This window comes from Ictidomys tridecemlineatus, chromosome 9 (assembly GCF_052094955.1).
Source record: "Ictidomys tridecemlineatus isolate mIctTri1 chromosome 9, mIctTri1.hap1, whole genome shotgun sequence".
Taxonomy (NCBI): domain Eukaryota; kingdom Metazoa; phylum Chordata; class Mammalia; order Rodentia; family Sciuridae; genus Ictidomys; species Ictidomys tridecemlineatus.
The window spans coordinates 57,275,847-57,296,737 of NC_135485.1; the positions used below are offsets into that span (position 1 = coordinate 57,275,847).

General features: G+C 36.3%; 1 protein-coding gene across 2 annotated transcripts in view; it reads right to left on the reverse strand.

Moving 5' to 3' along the window:
- Window positions 1-828: 828 nt before the first annotated feature.
- Sdad1 (SDA1 domain containing 1) overlaps window positions 829-20,891 on the reverse strand; it is a 52,788-nt gene continuing 32,725 nt past the window's right edge. The window contains exons 14-22 of one of the 2 annotated variants that reach the window (XM_078021424.1): window positions 13,587-13,663; window positions 12,732-12,829; window positions 12,539-12,615; window positions 11,876-12,002; window positions 10,221-10,315; window positions 9,879-10,069; window positions 9,689-9,773; window positions 9,049-9,210; window positions 829-4,542 (exon numbers count right to left, since the gene is read on the reverse strand). In XM_078021424.1, coding sequence (XP_077877550.1) covers window positions 4,495-4,542; window positions 9,049-9,210; window positions 9,689-9,773; window positions 9,879-10,069; window positions 10,221-10,315; window positions 11,876-12,002; window positions 12,539-12,615; window positions 12,732-12,829; window positions 13,587-13,663 — 960 coding nt within the window. In that variant the 3' untranslated portion in view covers window positions 829-4,494. Of the gene's footprint in view, window positions 6,550-9,048; window positions 9,211-9,688; window positions 9,774-9,878; window positions 10,070-10,220; window positions 10,316-11,875; window positions 12,003-12,538; window positions 12,616-12,731; window positions 12,830-13,586; window positions 13,664-20,891 lie in introns of both variants that reach the window. The other variant, XM_078021425.1, reaches the window with a different exon arrangement.

The window sequence follows — 20,891 nt, forward strand, 5'->3', positions numbered from 1 at the left end:
ATTATCTCCATTTTATAGACCAAACTGAGATGCAGAAATGAGTGAGTTCCACATGGTCATACAGCTGTCAGAGCCAGCATCCAACATGGTCCTACTTCAACACACTAAGAATGACAAAGCCAAAGAGGAGCCCAAGGTCCTGGTGTCATTATAGAGAAGCTGAACCCCAAAGAATCAACAGTCCATCTCTATACTTAGTGAGACAAACTCCACTTTGGTTAGGGTATTTTAAAACGCATACTGCTTTTTGCAGCCAAAGAGTCACAGACACAGCTATATTTTGGATCATTTTCTCAGATTAGACCTTCCGAAGTGGATTTCAGCCAAAGGTTATGACTATTTTTAAGTTCTTGGTAAATAGAACTTAAAGAATTGTACTAATAGTACTTTTGCTAATGTCAGGCATCTTTGGCTAGAACCAAACAAAGATGACTCTAGCCCCAATGACTAAATGAGGGAAGAGAGTAATTAAGAAGACAAAGTTTATTTAGTTTATTTTGCCTCTTACATAATAACAAAAATGCTCCAAACACTAAAGAAAACTATATTTAATATTTGGTATATTTTCTCTAGGGCTTTTATTATTTTCCATTTTCTTACATGTACAATTTTCTTACATGTAAAAAGCTTTGTTTTTTGTTAAGTTATAATATGTATTTGTTTTTTGTCAAGTTATAATATGTATTTCCTATTGTAAACATTTTAATGACTATATAATATCATCATGTAGATAAATCATAGTTTACTTAAACATTTCTGTATTGAGATCAGACTGACAAAACACGAAAGTAGAATCAGCAAAAGGAAATAAGACTACCACACAAAAAGTGTCCTATACGAGTTTATTCTTTTTCAATAATATAGCATTAGCTGTGCTACTTTTGCTTAAATTTTAATTCAAGTGCAGACCAAATACTACACTAGTGAAAGTTGTTTCCAACTTTGATCTTGTAAAAGAAAAAGCTCTAGGTCATTGTCCTATCTTCTTCTTTTTTCAGTTGTAGATGGACACAATACCTTTCTTTATTTTTTTATGTGGTGCTAAGGATCAAACCCAATGTCTCACACCTGCTAGGCAAGCATTCTACCTCTGAGCTATAACCCTATCCCTCTTCTTAATCATATTCAAGATATTTCTTAAATTTCTGAAAGTACAGAACTATGTTATCTACATATATTTTAAACATCTTATTTAAAATAGCATTAATACTCAAAATGACTGAACATTTTAGTTAAAACAATTGCAATGTAATACCCTATATAAAAATTTTCAAGGAATTATAATATAAAAAATTAAAATTTATATAACAATAACCTTTTAAAAATCATACTAAAATTATTTCAACTTTTAAACCACAACTTTTCTTCTACAGTTTGGGAATGTCTTCCTACTGGTTGCCCTGACCATCATAAGCATCAGTTTGTTAGCAAACCAGCATTTGACCTTCCTGCCAGCTGATCTGTCCCTTCCTTATGATCCCCTAATACTGTACTTTTTAAAAAAATACTTTTAATTGTAGATGGACACAATACCTTATTTTATTTGGTGCTGAGGACAAAACCCAGTGCCTCACAAGTGCTACGCAAACACTCTACCACTGACTGAGCTACAACCACACCCTGCGCTGTGATTTTTTAATTGACAAAATTAGATCTATTTATGATAGACCATGTGATGTTTTAACATTGACATGTATTGAGAATGACTTAACTAAGATACCTTTATATCACCTCACATACTTTTTTGTATAACTGTACCTTTCTGACAACTTTTTGTAAGCTGCTTTGTATTATGAAGTCATTTTGTGAATCTATTGCCTTCAATGCACTGAAAGTTTCAATAAGGGACAAATGCTGTCTACAAACCACACAGCATCTAGCAGAGTACTTTGTATACAGTGGGTATTCAACATACATTTTTATACTTCAAACTAGTAATCCAAAAAATTGGATTTGAGGGATAAAATATTTGTGGCAAATGTAATTGCTGTTTTATTTTAAATAAATTAAGCAAAATCAATGTAACAGGTAGCTAATTTTTGATGAGAAATTTGCTGAAACCTTTCTTTGTGTCAGATAACATGGTAAATGCCTATAAACATTAGTTTTCAAAATTCTCAAAATAGTCAGTGAGGGAGCTGGTATATTTACAGACAGAAAACTGACAGAGATTAAATCATATGTTCAAACATTTTCCTAGTCCCTCTATACCATATTAGACACTGAACTACCACAGGGAATATAGCAGAGAACAGTTCAAAATCTCTGCCTCACGTGGAGCTAATTTACTAGTGGAACTTAGTAAGATCACAGAGATGACAGGTCAGCATTCCAGATTTACATACCGCTTTTATATATTATGAGCTTGGACAATGCGAGTGCATCATGACATGGACACATTCTCAGTGCTAAGGAAAGTTCGAGACTAAAAAGTTTTAAACACTGATGACTTCTTCAAGATTAAAGTCACCCCGCAAAGTTACTTGACCTTTGCTGGCTGCATCCAATTTGTGAGAATTTGATCTTCAAATTAGCCGTAAAAAGAAAAATTCTCAAGAGAAAACTGATACATTATTAAAAGTAACCAGAAATAAGAGACTGTGGGATTAAAGAAAACAGTTAAGAAGAATTTATCTTTTAAAGCCAGGTACCTTTATCTTGCATATAAGCCTCAGGCTAGTTAAGAGCAGGGTGAGGCCACAGCAGAATTGGAGTCAGAGCACAGAAAAAACTTTGGCATCTTGGTATCTAAGTAGGGTGGGGAAATACAAGGGAAAGATGAAACTTCCAGGCACCATCAGAAAACACATAGCAAAGCTGTGGACACTATCTACTATGCTATTTTGGATTTTATTCACTTTCTGGCTCCAGACACATGAGATACCCCATTTGAAAATACACAAAGAAGAGGGTCTGAAGCTGGGTATACACCTGCAATCCCACCAACTCGGAAGGCTCAGGCACAAGGATCACAGGTTCGAGGTCAGACTGGGAAGGTGAGACCCTATCTCAAAATAAAATTTAAAAAGGGCTAAAGAGGGGCTGGGGTTGTGGTTCAGTGGTAGAGTGCTTGCCTAGCATGACTGAGGCACTGGGTTCAATTTTCAGCACCTCATATAAATAAATAAAATAAAATAAAATTCCATCAACAACTAAAAAATATATGTTAAAGGGGGGGGGGCTGAGAATATAGCTCAGTGGTTGAGTGCCTGCCTTAGCAAGTGCTCAATTCCCATTACCCCAAAGGAAAAAAAAAGAAAGAAAAGAAAAGGGTCTGAAATAAACACATTTGCATTGGGCACATCCCATGAAACAATCAAGTTGCTGGGAGTTGACTCTTATATTCAACTAACTGTCTAACAGTGATCTGGAACATCTTGGGCAAAAGTCACAAAGTTTCATCCAAATAAAACTGAAACTGAATTCAGAAGATGAACAAAAAAACTGCAAAGGGAACAGGGGAAGTGATTTTAGAAATTGTTCTAACTCTGGACAGAAAATTGCCCATTACTCAAATTTGAAGTAACATAAAACAAATTTCTCATCTACCACAACATCAGCTAAAAAACCTAAGGTAGAAGGACCAAACTATTTCTAAGTGCAATTAATTGAATGCAAACAAATTGTCTCCTGAAGTTGACTTAAGTATGACTGGTAAACATCATACACTATTGCACATACAAAAGAATACCTATTTGATGTTAGAAACCCTTTATTGAAGACAAGACAAACAATGAGTTGAAAATATGATAAGAGTCCAAGGAAGCTGAGGAAACTAACAGGAAGAGCACAGATCAAAGGATGAAACAAAGACATTTCAAAATTATAATTTATCTTTACGGCTGTTTAAAAAAATGAGGTCTGAAGAAAAAAATCCTTTACATAGCATTAAAAAAAATATTGAAATCTTTTGGATAGACTAAAAGAGCTAAATTGTCTACCCAAAGTCTGTACAGCAGGGACCTGTTTTTAGCAGGTAAGCCTATTTACAAGTAAGAACCTCTTACTCTTGTAACATCGTCCTTTTTTGTTTTAAGAGAATACATAACTCCCACCCTTGCAGATTTAGTCCATCAGGCCTCAGTGACCCTATAGAAATATAAACCGATCTCTGCAAGAGAACTATTTACAATGAACTGTAAACACACATATAATACCTGCCTCCCTTCCCACACTAGTTGTGAATGCTTTGAGAGAACTGGCTGTGGCTCATTTAATTTTATATCTAGAATGACACTTATTAGGCATTCAATGTTTTTCTTTGCATAAATGTTTAAATGAAAATGTTTTTATAATATCACTACTATTTACATTTTAAACATTCCCACTACTACCCATCTCCAAGTTAAAAACACCAAACTGCTACCAAGTTTACTTTAGTTTACATATAGTGCTTCTGGACTTTTTAATGTAAGAAACATTCTTGATTTACTAATTTTCATAGTAGTGACACAAACTTGGCATTCTCCTTGAAATGAAAAACTTGCTTGCAAGTTACTTCATCCTTTTCCTCTTTTTCAACAGCGCATCTCGTAATGCCAGCTAGAAGGTAAGAAAAAAAGTGATGTCTTGAGTATCCCATTATGTTAATTTGGTTATAAGGAATGTACAAAAAAGGAATCACTAAATCATAAATCATCCTGAAAAACTACAAATAATGAAATATTCCCTAACAGATCCAATCTGTATTCAGGGTGGGGGCCTCTACACTGCTAGGAAACATGCAATGCTCTTAAATACTATTCCCAACTCATGGAAACAAGGCTCACAACTAGAGCAGGTGCATTGAAATGTTGCGACTTGCATATCACCTGTCTCCGAGGATACTGCTCAGTACTACTCTGACCTACACAGCTCTTAATTTTTGAGAGCTGTGGGTAGGACATACTATCTAAATTAAAATAGAAAAGCAGATCTTTATTCACAATCATCTTTTATAAATCATTTATATCCTACTGAACATGAGCACCACTTACACATTTTTTTCTTTTTTAAATTTTTTCACTAAAGGTCTTGCTGTGTTGCCCAGGTTGAAAAACTCCTGGACTCAAGCTCTCCTCCTACCTCAATTTCCTGAGTACCAGGAATACAGGTCACCTTTCCAAGATAAACTAAACATATGGGCCATTTAAAGATTACTATTTTCCTCAAAAACAAACAACAAAACAAACAAAAACAAAACAAAACCCCCAGAATATTATAATATTTATTTTTCAGTTATCGGCGGACACAACATCTTTGATTGTATGTGGTGCTGAGGATCGAACCCGGGCCGCATGCACACCAGGCGAGCGCGCTACCGCTTGAGCCACATCCCCAGCCCCAGAATATTACAGATTATCAAGAATAAATCCAATTTTTACAAAAAGAGTAACTAAGGCCAAGACACATTTTAAGTATGTGATGAAAACTATTCCATTAATTCCTCAGCACTACTCTTTGTCCTTCAAACTTATAAAAGTCTCTCGATTATAAATTTTAACAAGGAATGATTGATATGATTGCTTTGTTAAAAAAACATTTTTTTGGATCAAAACTGCATGGATTATATCTAAATGTTCAACCCTTTTGGATTCTATGATTTAAGTTATTGATTCCTTTTCTTTAGCTTGAATATGGGCTTTATATGTCTTTGTATCTTTGTAGATAGGAAAAATAGTATCTTTAAGAGAAAAAAATTGGCAAGTTCATTTTAATCTAATTTGGCCAAAAAGAGGTATTTCTTTTCTATCTTTTTCTTTTTGACACTGGAGATTAAACCCAATGGTGCTCTACCACTGAGCTACAAGCCCAGATCTTTGTATTTTTTGAGACAGACTCATTTGTTGCCTAGATCCTCCTGCCTTAGCCTCCAAAGCCACTGGGATTATAGGTGTGCACCACAATGCCTAGCTAAGGAGGAATTTCTCAAGACTTATTTGTGTCTTATTTTCTATCTGCATACTTCATTTACTGTGTCTGCTCATGTTGTATAATGATTAAACAAATTAATGGAAAGCTCTGGTATAAAGTCATATTGCAAAAACTGTATGTTTAAGCTAATATTGGTTGCATAGATTTAATTTTGCTCATTAAACTATAACAGCACAGGTGACTCTCAGAGGTCCTTTTCCCTTTCAATGCCACCAAGTGAACACAAGGAACAGGTACAGCCTCCTCTTTTCATTTGAAAATCCCTATAAGATCTTTCTCTCTTTCTCTCTCATATGCTTTACTTTCCTCTTCTAGTCTCAACCCCAGATCATTTTATTTATTCTAAAAATTTACAGTAAGACTTCATGTACATATTCTAGTCACAAAAGATCTTTTATTTCAGACAGTGAAATACCACAGAGGGGCAAAGGAAAATGTGATGTGATGCTGAATCCCCACAGAGTGCATGGGTCATGGGACAGTTTGAGGTTGCTGTATAGTAGAGTTGATCATTATGGCAGCCACGAACTACATATGGCTATTGAGCATTTGAAACACGGTTTGTGCTTACTTAGGCAGTACACATATTAAAACTGGAACAATACAGAGAAGATGAGCATCTCAAATTGAGATGTGCTATAATGTAAAAGAGATGCAGGATTTCAATTAGTTCAAATATAAGAATGTAAAATATCTTATTAATAATTTTTATATTGGTTACATTAGAATACTATTTTGATATACTAGGTTAAATAAGATATATAATTAAAAAATTTTTTTAGTTATACATGGATACAATATCTTTATTAATCTTTATTTATTTTTATTTGATGCTGAGGATCGAACCCAGTGCCTCACATGTGCAAGGCAAGTGCTCTACCACTGAGTCACAACCCCAGCCCCAAATAAGATATATTATTAAAATTAACTTCATTTCTTTTTTCTTTAAAAATCACATATGATTTGTATATTTCAATTGAACAAAATGTTCTAAAGAAGGAGAAAACAGAGAAAATATGAAAACCAAACTTTTATAATAAAAGAGACTTTAAAGAAAACATAAGGCAAGGAAATATACACAGAAATTGATTAATTTTAGTAAGAAAACTAGAGAACAGGAAATAACATTTAAAATATATTTTTAGTTATAGACATACACAATATCTTTATTTTATTTTTTCTTAATCTATTTATTTATCTATCTATCATCTATTTATTTATTTATTGGTACTGGGGATTGAACTCAGGGGCAGTTGACCACTAAGCCACATCTCTAGCCCTATTTTGTATTTTATTTAGAGACAGGGTCTCACTGAGATGCTTCACGCCTTGCTTATGCTGACTGAGATTGGCTTTGATCTGGTGATCCTCTTGCCTCAGTCTCCTGAGCTACTGGGATTAGAGGTACATGCAACCTTGCCAGGCTTCTTTTTCATTTTTTATGTGGTGCTTAGGATTGTAGTGCCTCACATGTGCTATTCAAGTGCTCTAACACTGAGCCACAACCCCAGCCTGGAAATAACATTTCTGAGTCAAGGTTTATGTCCAACAAACTCTAAATTTATTCTTAAATAAAAATTCTTTACTCTTTGAGAGAGAGATTTTATGAGGTATTGACAAGGAACAAGGCAGGGCTTTTTTATATGCTGAAAATGGCATGTTAAAAACCTGGAAGTAGGAGCCAGTTGGCACACGCCTGTAATCCCAGCAACTTGGGAGGCTGAGGCAGGATGATCACAAATTCAAAGCCAGCTTCAGCAACTTGGCGAGGTCTTAAGCAACTTAGTGTGACTGTCTCTAAATAAATTTTTTTTGTTTTTTAAAAAGGGCTGAGGATTTGGCTCAGTGGTTAAGTGCCTCTGGATCAATCCCAGGTACCAAAAAACAAAAAACAAAAAAAATAAAAACAACAACAAAAAAAAGAAGTAGGGGATGGATGACACACTTAGCTAAAATGTAGGCAGGTCACATAAACTACGTAATAGAGTAAGGCCACCTAAAATAGCTTTTAAGGGCCAATGAAAGTTAGAATGATGGGCTTAAGTCAATTTGTGGCAAAATTTAAAGTACTTCAGCCTTTATTAAATATGCCATCACTTTATTGCTTACATGATGTATTGACCCACAGCGTGGAAGATTTAAAAAAACAGATAGGGAGAGTTTAAACAGTACCTAATTCAGGTCACCCTGACTTGGCTCCCACACAGACATAGTGCTGCCCTAGAGGACAGGCTGTAACATGCAGACTTGGCAGGCTTGTCATCTACTTAGGAACACTGGTTCAGAATGAGGGACTATTTTAGCCTGGACCTGATTTCCTGGAGATTCTTCAAAATGATGTTTAGATATATTCTGATATGTTCTTCCCAGGAGGGGAAGATACAAAAAAAGCATAAATTTATTTTACTACAATGAATTACTAAAATAAGCAAGCCTTCTGAGCAGAACAGGATTACCATTCAAAGGCTACAAACAAATAAAATGAAAACCCAAAGGCCTGTAAACAGAAAGTGTTTTGCAAAAGGGTATAAATATATAGGAAGGGTTATACCAAAATAGAAGTTTGTTTTAGACTGTTTTCCTGAAACGGTTTCTGATGTATTACCACACAAAATCACTCCTTTCTAAAACTCCCAGGCATACAATTGCTAATATCAATGAATTTCAATAGTATATTTCACAGATCAAATGACAGATTATATTTTAGCATGTAGTACTGGGAACTGAGCCCCAAGGCCCTCTACTATTGAGCCACACCCCCAGCCCTTTTTTATTTTGAGACAGAAGCTCCCTAACTTGCCAAGGCTGGCCTTGACTTATGATCCTCCTGCCTCAGTCTTCTAAATCTCTGGGATTACAAGTGTGCATCACTATAGCTGGCTATATCCCTTTACTGACAAAGAAGAAAAATGGACACACAACCCCTAACCCACCTGTCACACAGTTGAGTCCCTATTAAGTAAGGTCCAGGATTTATGTGGCATGACTGCCTAGCACCTCTTGATGTTTTCCAACAGTGCCCATTAGCACCAAGGTACACACAGTGATAGTCTTCAGAAAGCACAACTCATCTCAGATATAAGTGGGCTCAAATTATAGTACCATTCCAGCCATCCAGCTTTAAGTGGAACTCACCTGTTTTTCTCGGAAGGAACGCTTGTTTTTTGACCGGACATTCTGGCTATACCGCATCATCATAAAGTTCTTCTGTTTTTTCTTCTCTTTATTTGTAGAACTAGAAAATGGATTCACTTTGGTTTTCTTCTTCACAAATTCCTTTCGATCTGTCTTTCCAGCCTATCAGCACAAAAGATTGACATTTGTGAAATTACACACTTCAGAAGATATCTAATCTAAGTCAATGTCTCCTCTCTGCCAGGCACTCTATCCGACACCAAGGACAGAGCACAGACAGAACACAGTCCTTGCTCCCTAGGGCTCAGTCCCAGTGAGCAATGGCTGAAGTACTGCAATGGAATAAGGAAGCTCAGTGAAAAGAAAAGTCATAATTCAGCCTGGTGAGGTAAGAGAGGTTCCCAGAAAGGGAATTAAGTAAGCTAATGTTTTTTAAACAGATAAAAGCATTCATGGTGGGGTGAATCTCCTAATACCATGAACATAGTCACATGGTATGTACAGCAATCAAAACTCATCTAATACAACATCTAATATCTATACATTTTATTCTGTTAATTTAAGACATTTAAAAAATTGCCATTCTATGGCTATATAAAATCCAGATTATATTTCATTTTAATGTTAATGTATCACTCACCATTGCAGTTGCTAGTCTTGTCTCCTTGTCAGACTTTGGCTTTTTATGAAGGCGTTCAATGTCCCGAAGAGAAAGTAATTCACCCCTGGAATGAGGGAAAAATAAAATAAGAAATAAGGGTGCAATTCCTTTCCCCGAGGCTTTCATTCGCACACAAGCTGACCGAAGACCTGGTGAAAATGCATTTTACCTGTGCTCCTCATCACTGTCTATTTCAATGTATTTTCTTTTTTGGGCTTTCCCAGGGGCAGCGTCAAGTTCTTTCCTCATTTGGGCCATGCGGATTTTCTGGAAGTCTTCCTGAGTTAAAACTCTACTAGTGCTGATGGCTGCAGCTTTGGCTTTCCGCTCCTCGATAGGCATGCTGTTTAGTTTCTTAGACTTAAGAGTACACAAACAAAGGCTTAAATGGCTACCAGCTCAAGTGAGAGCTCAGCCATTCAAGTGTTAGTCTCCCCACAAGGTCCAGCAAAAATTATATCTTAATAACCATCAGAGTGATGCACTTGTAAGAGGAGATTGTATGACTTACAATTTCTTGCTGCTCTTCATCTGAAGAGTGGTGCACATCAACCCATTCACCATCGGCATCTTCCTCCTCACTGAGACTGGTACTTTCCCATTCATCTGTGTGAAAAAGAGCTTAATGATGTAACTACCACTTTATGTTGAATATTTACAACAACTTGAAATAAATCATGCAATGGAAAAGTAAGGTAGTGAACCTTAAATACATATTCCACTGACAAAAACTTGAGCAATGTTTGTTGTTAAATAAGCCATCTCAACTTAGTTAATTTAAGGAATAAGAACTATACACTGGGGTTGGGGTTGTGGCTCGGTGGTAGAGCAAACGCCTAGCACATTCGAGTCCCTGGGCTCAATCTTCAGCACCACATAAAAATAAATAAACTGTCATCACAACTTGGCAGAAAAGGATCATTCCCCAGAGTTAAATATCACAGCCAAAAAATGTAGCCTACATGGAAATCACAAAAACTATGACTGACTTCAGAGTCCATGTTCACGGAGCCAACTGTGCCCATCAAAATGGCACTTGTAATAGAGTTACTTTGGATTAGGTAAAGGGGAATGAAGGGGAGAGGGCAGGAAGGATAGTAGAATGAATTGGGCATTATTACCCTATGTGCATATATGACTATATGACCAATGTGATTCTACATCATACATAATCAGAAGAGCGAGAAGTTATACTCCATTTATGTATGATGTGTCAAAGTGCATTCTACCGCCATGAATAACTAATTAGAACAACACAGATCTCACATTATATAACTGTTTATCTATGAAAAACATGATTTGATGGAAGTTCACTAACCATTCACTAAGCAGATATTGGGGAATTGTGCAGATATTATTATGCTGTGATTGGTTAGTGATTCAATGGTAAACAAAAGAGATTTGGTCCCTGCCCTAATAAAGCTCATGATCTAGTAAAGATGACAGACAATAAAGCACATTAAAAAAAAAATGGCACTTATACATTTGACTTGGGCAAATAGCAAGTATCTGACTAACTCATCTAAATATATTTATACATGTATGAGAAACTAGCTGCAGTTATTCAGAGAATTAAATAAAAGATTCTGGGCATAAAATAACCTTGTAGACATTTCAATAAAGTGGCTCCCTGGGATCTGTAAGACAGTGTCCCAACTTTTTGGTCTGGTATATATAAAACCACCCACATAATAATGTTTCCAGTTCTCTTTCAAGTCTCCTATCTTGCCATGTGGTTTTCTCCTTAAAGAATGGTGAAATAAAATGAACCTTCATAGCTTGGAGATATAGCCTAGGGACAGAGCATTTGACATGCATGCATAAGGCCCTAGGTTCCTAAGTGATAAAATGTGATAATACCTTCTCCTCTGTAACTTGAAATCAAAACTATCAGATGTTATTTTTCCTATATAATTTAAGAAAGGTAAAGTTAAAGGACTGGAAGACTTCTAATTTGTTTTCTTCAGAACAGTGATTTAGATGTAACCAGTTGGGATTTTATAGCTAAAAGTCAATTTGTATATAATTGTTAACTAAACTATAAAGTTGCAGTAAATATATTTACAATGATAAAATGTTAAAAATTCAAAACAAACAACAACAACAACAAAAAAGGTTCTGGGTTCAATTTCCCCAATACTATGAAAGAAAGAAAGAAAAATGAACCTTCATCATTTTCTGTTTTCTCTTCCTTCTCAATTTCCAGAACCTCTGCTCCTGGAATGTAATCTTTAGCATCCAATTCACCATATTCTTGTACTCTTGCTTCAACAGATGCTTCTGTAGGTTTACCCTAAAGGAAAAGAAATTGTTTATAATATCTCTAAGATTATGAATTGAGATGGGAGCACTACAGAAAATGGAAATACTCAAATGACAAAATATTCTGTTTATATCTCAGGTCAAAGTAAATACTGAGTCAGAATACTGTCCACTATTTTCTCATTTCTAATCCAAATCAAGAAATTGGCAGCTATTAAAGAATTACTGTTCAAATATTTTAGGTGTCCAAAGTACCATCTCTTTCTTTATATATAAGCATCCTTCTGCCCTTGAAAGAGGTAGTACCTGGCTGGGAAATAGTCTTGTTTAATACTGGCATCATCAAGTTTAATCAGCTTGATATGTTTATAAAAACTAGTCATCATCAAAGAACACAAGCCAACTACAAAATATTTAAGGTAATGGTATTCAATCAATTGTATTCAAACTTTAAATAAAACCATGTACATTACCAGTACTCAAAACTATCACAAATACCTAAATCCAAATTGTAATAAAATTTAAAAGACCATAACCTTTAGACCAACATAAACAGGGTTCACCTACCCGGAATTTCTTCTGTAACATCTGAGGGTTCAGTGTCCGGAAGAGCTGAATCAGAGTTCTAGCAGACATCATCACATCTACAAAAATAATACCTTTAATTACAAATTCTGGAGCAAAGAAGCTAAAGAGGTAAAGAAGCAAAGAGGTAAAAACATTGTACTCTTTGGCTTACAGAGAATAACATGCAACTTACTCTTATCTTTATGTGTCTTATATTGAGCCAGGTCTTGGAGAAGTTCTTCAGTCATGGCGAGAGGACATCGAGCTGTTATCTCTTTTATAGCATTAATTCTAGAAAAAAAAAAGCGGTGGTTAAATCTAAGAAATTTTTCAAAAAAAAGAATCAAAAGGAATACAAGTTGCGTTCTATGTGGCCTAAGTTTCTAAAACTGCAGTACAGTATAGTAGAGAATGTTAAGTGGGTAGAGGGCTTTTATTACAGCAATTTTTGCTGCTAGTGGCATGAAGAGTAATGTCAGGAAACTAAATCATGGCAGTATTTATTTGCCAACCCTAAGGAAAGAAAGGACTAGGCTAAACAAGAAAGACAGAAAATCTTCAGGCTATTCTCCCAGTAACATTTCTCAAGGGAAATACAAAGTAACTGTTTAGTATATCACTTACTTACCAAGATGATTTAGTCATTAATAATTTTTAATTAATCAAAAGGGCCACTGACTTGCCCTAAAATTGAAGATTGATTCAATAATATATCACTTATTCCAGGGTAAGACACAAATTCATGGTGGAAGATAAAAAAACAAAAACAAAAAAATACTGAGGTAGCCAAATAATCATTCAATTCAAAGTGTAAAACTAGTAAAAAAAAAAAAAATTCTGATTAGAAGAATAAGCAGATTATCTCTGGTTCCCTTCTAAAAATTATGACCAATAAAATAAAAATATCAAGCCTCCTCAAAGACTCAAGCGTATTTTAAACTGCTATTCTAGAGGCCATACTATCAGCTGAAATTACACAACTTGGTAACTTAAAGCAAATCTAGTACATTGAAAACATATCTATTGCCCCCAACCATGTTCTACATACCCTACTGTCATGACTTCCCCAGAGTTCTTGTCAGTAACAAAATTGTTGGCCACAGTCATGAGCACTGATTGAATGATCTGAGTTGGGAACAAAAGAAGAGATGAATATAAGTGAAATGTCTGTACCCACACAAACACCTGAGGATGAAAGGACAACAGATTATTCATAGTGGAAAAATAGCCTTCCACCTTCAGTTGGGAGTTGGAGGAATCATGACTAAGAAAGAGAGATTAAAATATGCCACTTTGGAGATCAATCTTTCTTAACCTTTAAAATAAATTTTACTCCTCTTTAATATCATTTTATAGTATAAATGAAAAAAAAAAACCCCTGCTTTGACACAGGATAATCCAAAGCTGTTTTAATCAAAGAAATTACCACCTTTGAAAAATAATCACTATAAATTGATATTGTTGATCTCTCCCAATCATAAAATTATTTAGTTAGCAAACTAAGTAGAAGTCTCTACTTGTCAAAAACAAAACAAAACAAAACAAAACAAAAAACCCAAATTCCACTTTCTAAAAATTGTACAACTGAACTTCTGTATTACATCTTCTTCAGGGTTAGTTATCTCCTCTGCTCACTTAAAAAGGAATAAGTATAAAAAAAAAAAAAGGAATAAGTATATCTAATAGGGGCAGGCACTGCTCTGTGTGCACTAGATCCAAAGTTCAGGTTAAGAGTTCTCACCTTGGAAGATCCAAGATGATGGGCCAGAGGAGGCAGCATTCTGTGTCGCCCTGTGACCCGGGTTTCTGGGAATATTGCTTTGGTGAGAGTGACGGAGGACCCCTCTACAGCTGATCCCGCATAGGAATCATGGCCACCTTGCTGCGCAGGGACCCAGACCTCAAGTGTTACAAAAGGATTCCTGACTCTCGACTACCCTCCCATGCAGGTCTCTGGATGCCTTAGTGCAACTACCAGCATCAGCGCTGGCACAGAATTCCCAGTCGCTGCTCCCACAAAGGACATTAAGCTGCTACCTACATGCAAGAACTCCGGGTGCAACTCCCATGTGGACCCCCAGGTCACCTCCATCTTGGGACTCGAAGCTACTGCTATAGTCCCCTATTGGAGATAAACTGCCTGCACCTGGGGATATCACAAGCTCTGAAGAAAGCTGTAAGCAACACACTGCATGCCTCAGAGCTCATCTCTGAACTGATGGTACAACGCCATCGCCCGGCTCCTCCCACCTGACCTGACACTTCATCTCTGAAAGCAGCAGCCTCCATCTCGGGTCATCTCCATCACCACCTTTAGTCTGGGCAACTACAAGTTTGAAACATGAGATAGCAAGGTACCCAGAGTTTTCTAATTGCCCCCCAAGCCCCGGCAGCTGCTAACTCAGCAGAGTGAGTGCCTATTACAAAACAACCCTCTGCTACAGGTGTGCAACCATCAGAGTACAACACACAAGATTCCCAGAGAGAAAGGTTCCTGGTTGGAAGTAGAAAGGGAGAGGGTACGGGAGATAACTTTAGAGACTGATTTAGAGGGCACAAACTATGAGGTCTATAGGCAAGATGAGGAAATAAGACCAGGCGCCCATATCACAGGAGCAGACCCCAAAGGAGATCCTTGAGGTGCAGTCTCCCAACAGGACGGGCAGGTGCCATACCCCACTTCTAGGTGCCCTGCACCAAGACCAACCATCACACCCTGGTAACCCACACCATCCTGAGGGCAGAGATGCCAACTAAGAACTGACAACCCCACCTACTGGATGAGAAGGGAAGTAAGAAATATACTGATCTCCAACGAAAACAACCCTTTTTTCTCCCTTCCTTCTCCCTCTTTATTCTCCCGCCCTCACATCCCCAACATATGTGAAACCAAGTACTTTGCATGAATTAGGATATTGAGGATTAAGATGACTGAATGGTATATTACAGTTGTGTTGTACATTCTTTTTCTTGTTTATTCTCTCCAATTTTTACTATTTTAACATTTTTTATTTTTCTAATACATGGGTTTGTCTTATGTACTCTACCATCTTCCCTCTTACTTGTCTACCCCAAATTACTGCCTCTCTACTCTCCTGCTACTAACCTTCTTCTTTAGATTTCTGTTTCACACTTCCTGAGATATAATAACTCCATAGCCTCACCTCCTACCTCCTCAGCATATCACCTTACACCTCACCCCTGGTTCTGTGTACACGATCAGAAACTGTAAACCCTTTTACAAACCTACTGATCATATTGTAGATAATAATTGAATTCACCATTTCTGTACACTGTGACCAAACTATAAACGTCTTAATAACAACTATTTGTTTTTAGATGGTATTTTGTTTATATTGGGATCTGTTAATATTGTCCTTCCCCTCAAAGATGAGGTATTGGAACCCTATAGGGGCACTATAAACCTATAGGGTAAAAACAGTAACACCTCAGATCTATAGAGATAGAAAGGAAAAGACACAAGCAACATGAAAAGACAAGGGAAGAAAGTGCTCCAAACAAATCAAGATACCACATCATTAGAATCCATGGCCAGCACAACAGAGGAAATGACAGATAAGGAGTTCAGGATGTACATGATTAAAAGTTTCTGTGAATTTAAGGGTGATATAAGAGAGCAAATACAGGCAGCAAAAGATCATTTCAACAAAGAGCTACGTAAGCAAATATAGGAAGCAAAAGATACTTTAATAGGGAGATAGATATTCTAAAGAACAACCAAACAGAAATCTTTGAAATAAAAGAAAAAATAAACCAAATTAAAAGTTCAACTGAAAGCATCACCAACAGATTAGACCACTTAGAAGACAGGACCTCAGACAATGAAGACAAAATATATAATCTTGAGAAGAATGTAGACCACACAGTGAAAATAGTAAGAAGCTATGAGCAAAATATTCAAGAAATATGGGATAGCATAAAAAGACCAAATCTAAGAGTTATTGGGATAGAGTAAGGCATAGAGTTCCAAACCAAAGGAATGACAATCTATTCAATGAAATAATAACATGAAAAACAAATTAAAAAACCAAATTCAAGAGGCTTACAGGACACCAAATGTACAAAATCACAACAGATTCACACCAAGGCACATTATAATGAAAATGTCTAACATACAGAATATGCTGCCTCCAAGAGACTCACCTCAGAGGAAAAGACAGACTAAAGGTGAGAGGTTGGGAAAACTCATATTGCTCACATGGAACTGCAGAAGCAAGCAGGGGTTTCCATCCTTGTATCAAATAAAGTAGACTTTAAAATTAATCAAAAGGGACAAAGAAGGACATTTTATACAGCTCAAGGGAACCATATACCCACAAGACTTAACAATTATAAATATATATGCCCCAAACAATGGAGTATCTATGTTCATCAAACAAACTCTTCTCAAGTTCAAGAGTCAAACAGACCACAATACAACAACACTGGGTGACTTTAACACACCTCTCTCACCACTGGACAGATCTTACAAACAAAAGTTAAATAAAGAAACTATAGAACTCAATAACACAATTAACAACCTAGACTGAATTGACATATATAGACTATACCACCCAAAATCAAGTAGTTACACTTTTTTCTCAGCAGCACATGGAACCTTCTCAAAAATAGACCATATATTATGTCACAGGGCAACTCTTAGACAATATAAAGGGGTAGAGATAATACCATGCATCTTATCTGATCATAATGGAATAAAACTGAAAATCAATGATAAAAGAAGGAAGGAAAAATCAAGCATCACTTGGAGAATGAACAATAGGTTGCTGAATGATCAATGGGTTTCAGAAGACATCAAGGAGGAAATTAAAAAATTCCTAGAGTTAAATGAAAACACAGACACAACATATCGGAATCTATGGGACACTGAAAGCAGTTCTAAGAGGAAAATTCACTGCTTGGAGTTCATTCCTCAAAAAAAGAAAAAACCAACAAATAAATGATCTCATACTTCATCTCAAAATCCTAGAAAAAGAAGAGCAAAACAACAGCAAAAGAAGTAGAAGGCAAGAAATAATTAAAATCAGAGCTGAAATAAATGAAATTGAAACAAAAGAAACAATTGAAAAAAATTGACAAAACTAAAAGTTGGTTCTTTGAAAAAATAAATAAAATTGACAGACCCTTAGCCATGCTAGCGAAGAGAAGAAGAGAGAGAACTCAAATTACTAGCATACGGGATGAAAAAGGCAAGATCACAACAGACACTTCAGAAATACAGAAGATAATCAGAAATTATTTTGAATCCTTATACTCCAATAAAATAGAAGATAGTGAAGGCATAGATAAATTCCTTAAGTCTTATGACCTGCCCAGATTGAGTCAGGAGGATATAGACAACCTAAACAGACCAATAACAATAGAGGAAATAGAAGAAACCATCAAAAGATTACCAACTAAGAAAAGCCCAGGACCGGATGGGTATACAGCAGAGTTTTACAAAACCTTTAAAGAGGAACTAACACCAATACTTTTCAAGCTATTTCAGGAAATAGAAAAAGAGGGAGAACTTCCAAATTCATTCTACGAGGCCAACATCACCCTGATTCCGAAACCAGACAAAGACACTTCAAAGAAAGAAAACTACAGACCAATATCTCTAATGAACCTTGACGCAAAAATCCTCAATAAAATTCTGGCGAATCGGATTCAAATACATATAAAAAAAATTATACATCATGATCAAGTAGGATTCATTCCTGGGATGCAAGGCTGGTTCAATATACGGAAATCAATAAATGTTATTCACCACATCAATAGACTTAAAAATAAGAACCATATGATCATCTCGATAGATGCAGAAAAAGCATTCGACAAAGTACAGCATCCCTTTATGTTCAAAACTCTAGAAAAATTAGGGATAACTGGAACATACCTCAACATTGTAAAAGCAATCTACGATAAGCCACAGGCCAGCATCATTCTGAATGGAGAAAAATTGAAGGCATTCCCTCTAAGATCTGGTACAAGACAGGGATGCCCTCTCTCACCACTTCTGTTCAACATAGTCCTCGAAACACTGGCCAGAGCAATTAGACAGACGAAAGAAATTAAAGGCATAAAAATAGGAAAAGAAGAACTTAAATTATCACTATTTGCAGATGATATGATCCTATACCTAGCAGACCCAAAAGGGTCTACAAAGAAGCTATTAGAGCTAATAAATGAATTCAGCAAAGTGGCAGGATATAAGATCAACACGCATAAATCAAAGGCATTCCTGTATATCAGCGACAAATCCTCTGAAACGGAAATGAGGACAACTACTCCATTCACAATATCCCACAAAAAAATAAAATACTTGGGAATCAACCTAACAAAAGAGGTGAAAGATTTATATAATGAAAATTATAGAACCCTAAAGAAAGATATAGAAGAAGACCTTAGAAGATGGAAAAATATACCCTGCTCATGGATAGGTAGAACTAACATCATCAAAATGGCAATATTACCAAAAGTTCTCTATAAGTTCAATGCAATGCCAATCAAAATCCCAACGGAATTTCTTGTAGAAATAGATAAAAGAATCATGAAATTCATATGGAATAATAAAAGACCCAGAATAGCAAAAACAATGCTAAGCAGGAAGTGTGAATCAGGCGGTATAGCGATACCAGACTTCAAACTATACTACAGAGCAATAGTAACAAAAACAGCATGGTACTGGTACCAAAACAGGCGGGTGGACCAATGGTACAGAATAGAGGACACAAAAACCAATCCACAAAACTACAACTATCTTATATTTGATAAAGGGGCTAAAAGCATGCAATGGAGGAAGGATAGCATCTTCAACAAATGGTGCTGGGAAAACTGGAAATCCATTTGCATCAAAATGAATCTGAACCCCTATCTCTCGCCATGCACAAAAGTTAACTCAAAATGGATTAAGGAGCTTGATATTAAATCAGAGACACGGCATCTGATAGAAGAAAAAGTTGGTTATGATCTACATACTGTGGGATCGGGCCCCAAATTCCTCAATAGGACACCCATAGGGCAAGAGTTAACAACTAGAATCAACAAATGGGACTTACTCAAACTAAAAAGTTTTTTCTCAGCAAAAGAAACAATAAGAGAGATAAACAGGGAGCCTACATCCTGGGAACAAATCTTTAATCCACACACTTCAGATAGAGCCCTAATAACCAGAATATACAAAGAACTCAAAAAATTAGACAATAAGATAACAAATAACCCAATCAATAAATGGGCCAAGGACCTGAACAGACAGTTCTCAGAGGAGGACACACAATCAATTAATAAGTACATGAAAAAATGCTCACCATCGCTAGCAGTTAGAGAAATGCAAATCAAAACTACCCTAAGATACCACCTCACTCCAGTAAGATTGGCAGCCATTAGGAAGTCAAACAACAATAAGTGCTGGAGAGGATGCAGGGAAAAGGGCACTCTTGTTCATTGCTGGTGGGACTGCAAATTGGTGCAGCCAATTTGGAAAGCAGTATGGAGATTTCTTGGAAAGCTGGGAATGGAACCACCATATGACCCAGCTATTCCCCTTCTCGGTCTATTCCCTAAAGACCTAAAAAGAGCATACTACAGAGACACTGCTACAACGATGTTCATAGCAGCACAATTCACTATAGCAAGATTATGGAATCAGCCTAGATGCCCTTCAATAGATGAATGGATAAAAAAAATGTGGCATTTATACACAATGGAGTATTACTCTGCATTAAAAAATGACAAAATCATAGAATTTGGAGGGAAATGGATGGCATTAGAGCAGATTATGCTAAGTGAAGCTAGTCAATCTTTAAAAAACAAATGCCAAATGACCCCTTTGATATAAGGGGAGTAAACAAGGACAGGGTAGGGAGGAAGAGCTTGAGAAGAAGATTTACATTAAACAGGGATGAAAGGTGGGAGGGAAAGGGAGTGAGAAGGGAAATCGCATGGAAATGGAAGGCGATCCTCAGGGTTATACAAAATGATATATAAGAGGAAAGGAGGGGTAAGACAAGATAATATAAATGGAAGAAATGATTTACAGTAGAAGGGGTAGAGAGAGAAAAGGGGAGGGGAGGGGAGGGGAGGGGATAGTAGAGAATAGGACAGACAGCAGAATACATCAGACACTAGAAAGGCAATATGTCAATTAATGGAAGGGTAACTGATGGGATACAGCAATCTGTATACGGGGTAAAGTTGGGAGCATAACCCGCTTGAATCAAACTGTGAAATATGATGTATTTAGAACTATGTAATGTTTTGAACGACCAACAATTAAAAAAAAAAAAAAAAGAACACAAACAACAATAAGTGTTGGTGAGGAAAAAAGCACACTCCTACATTGCTGGTGGGACTG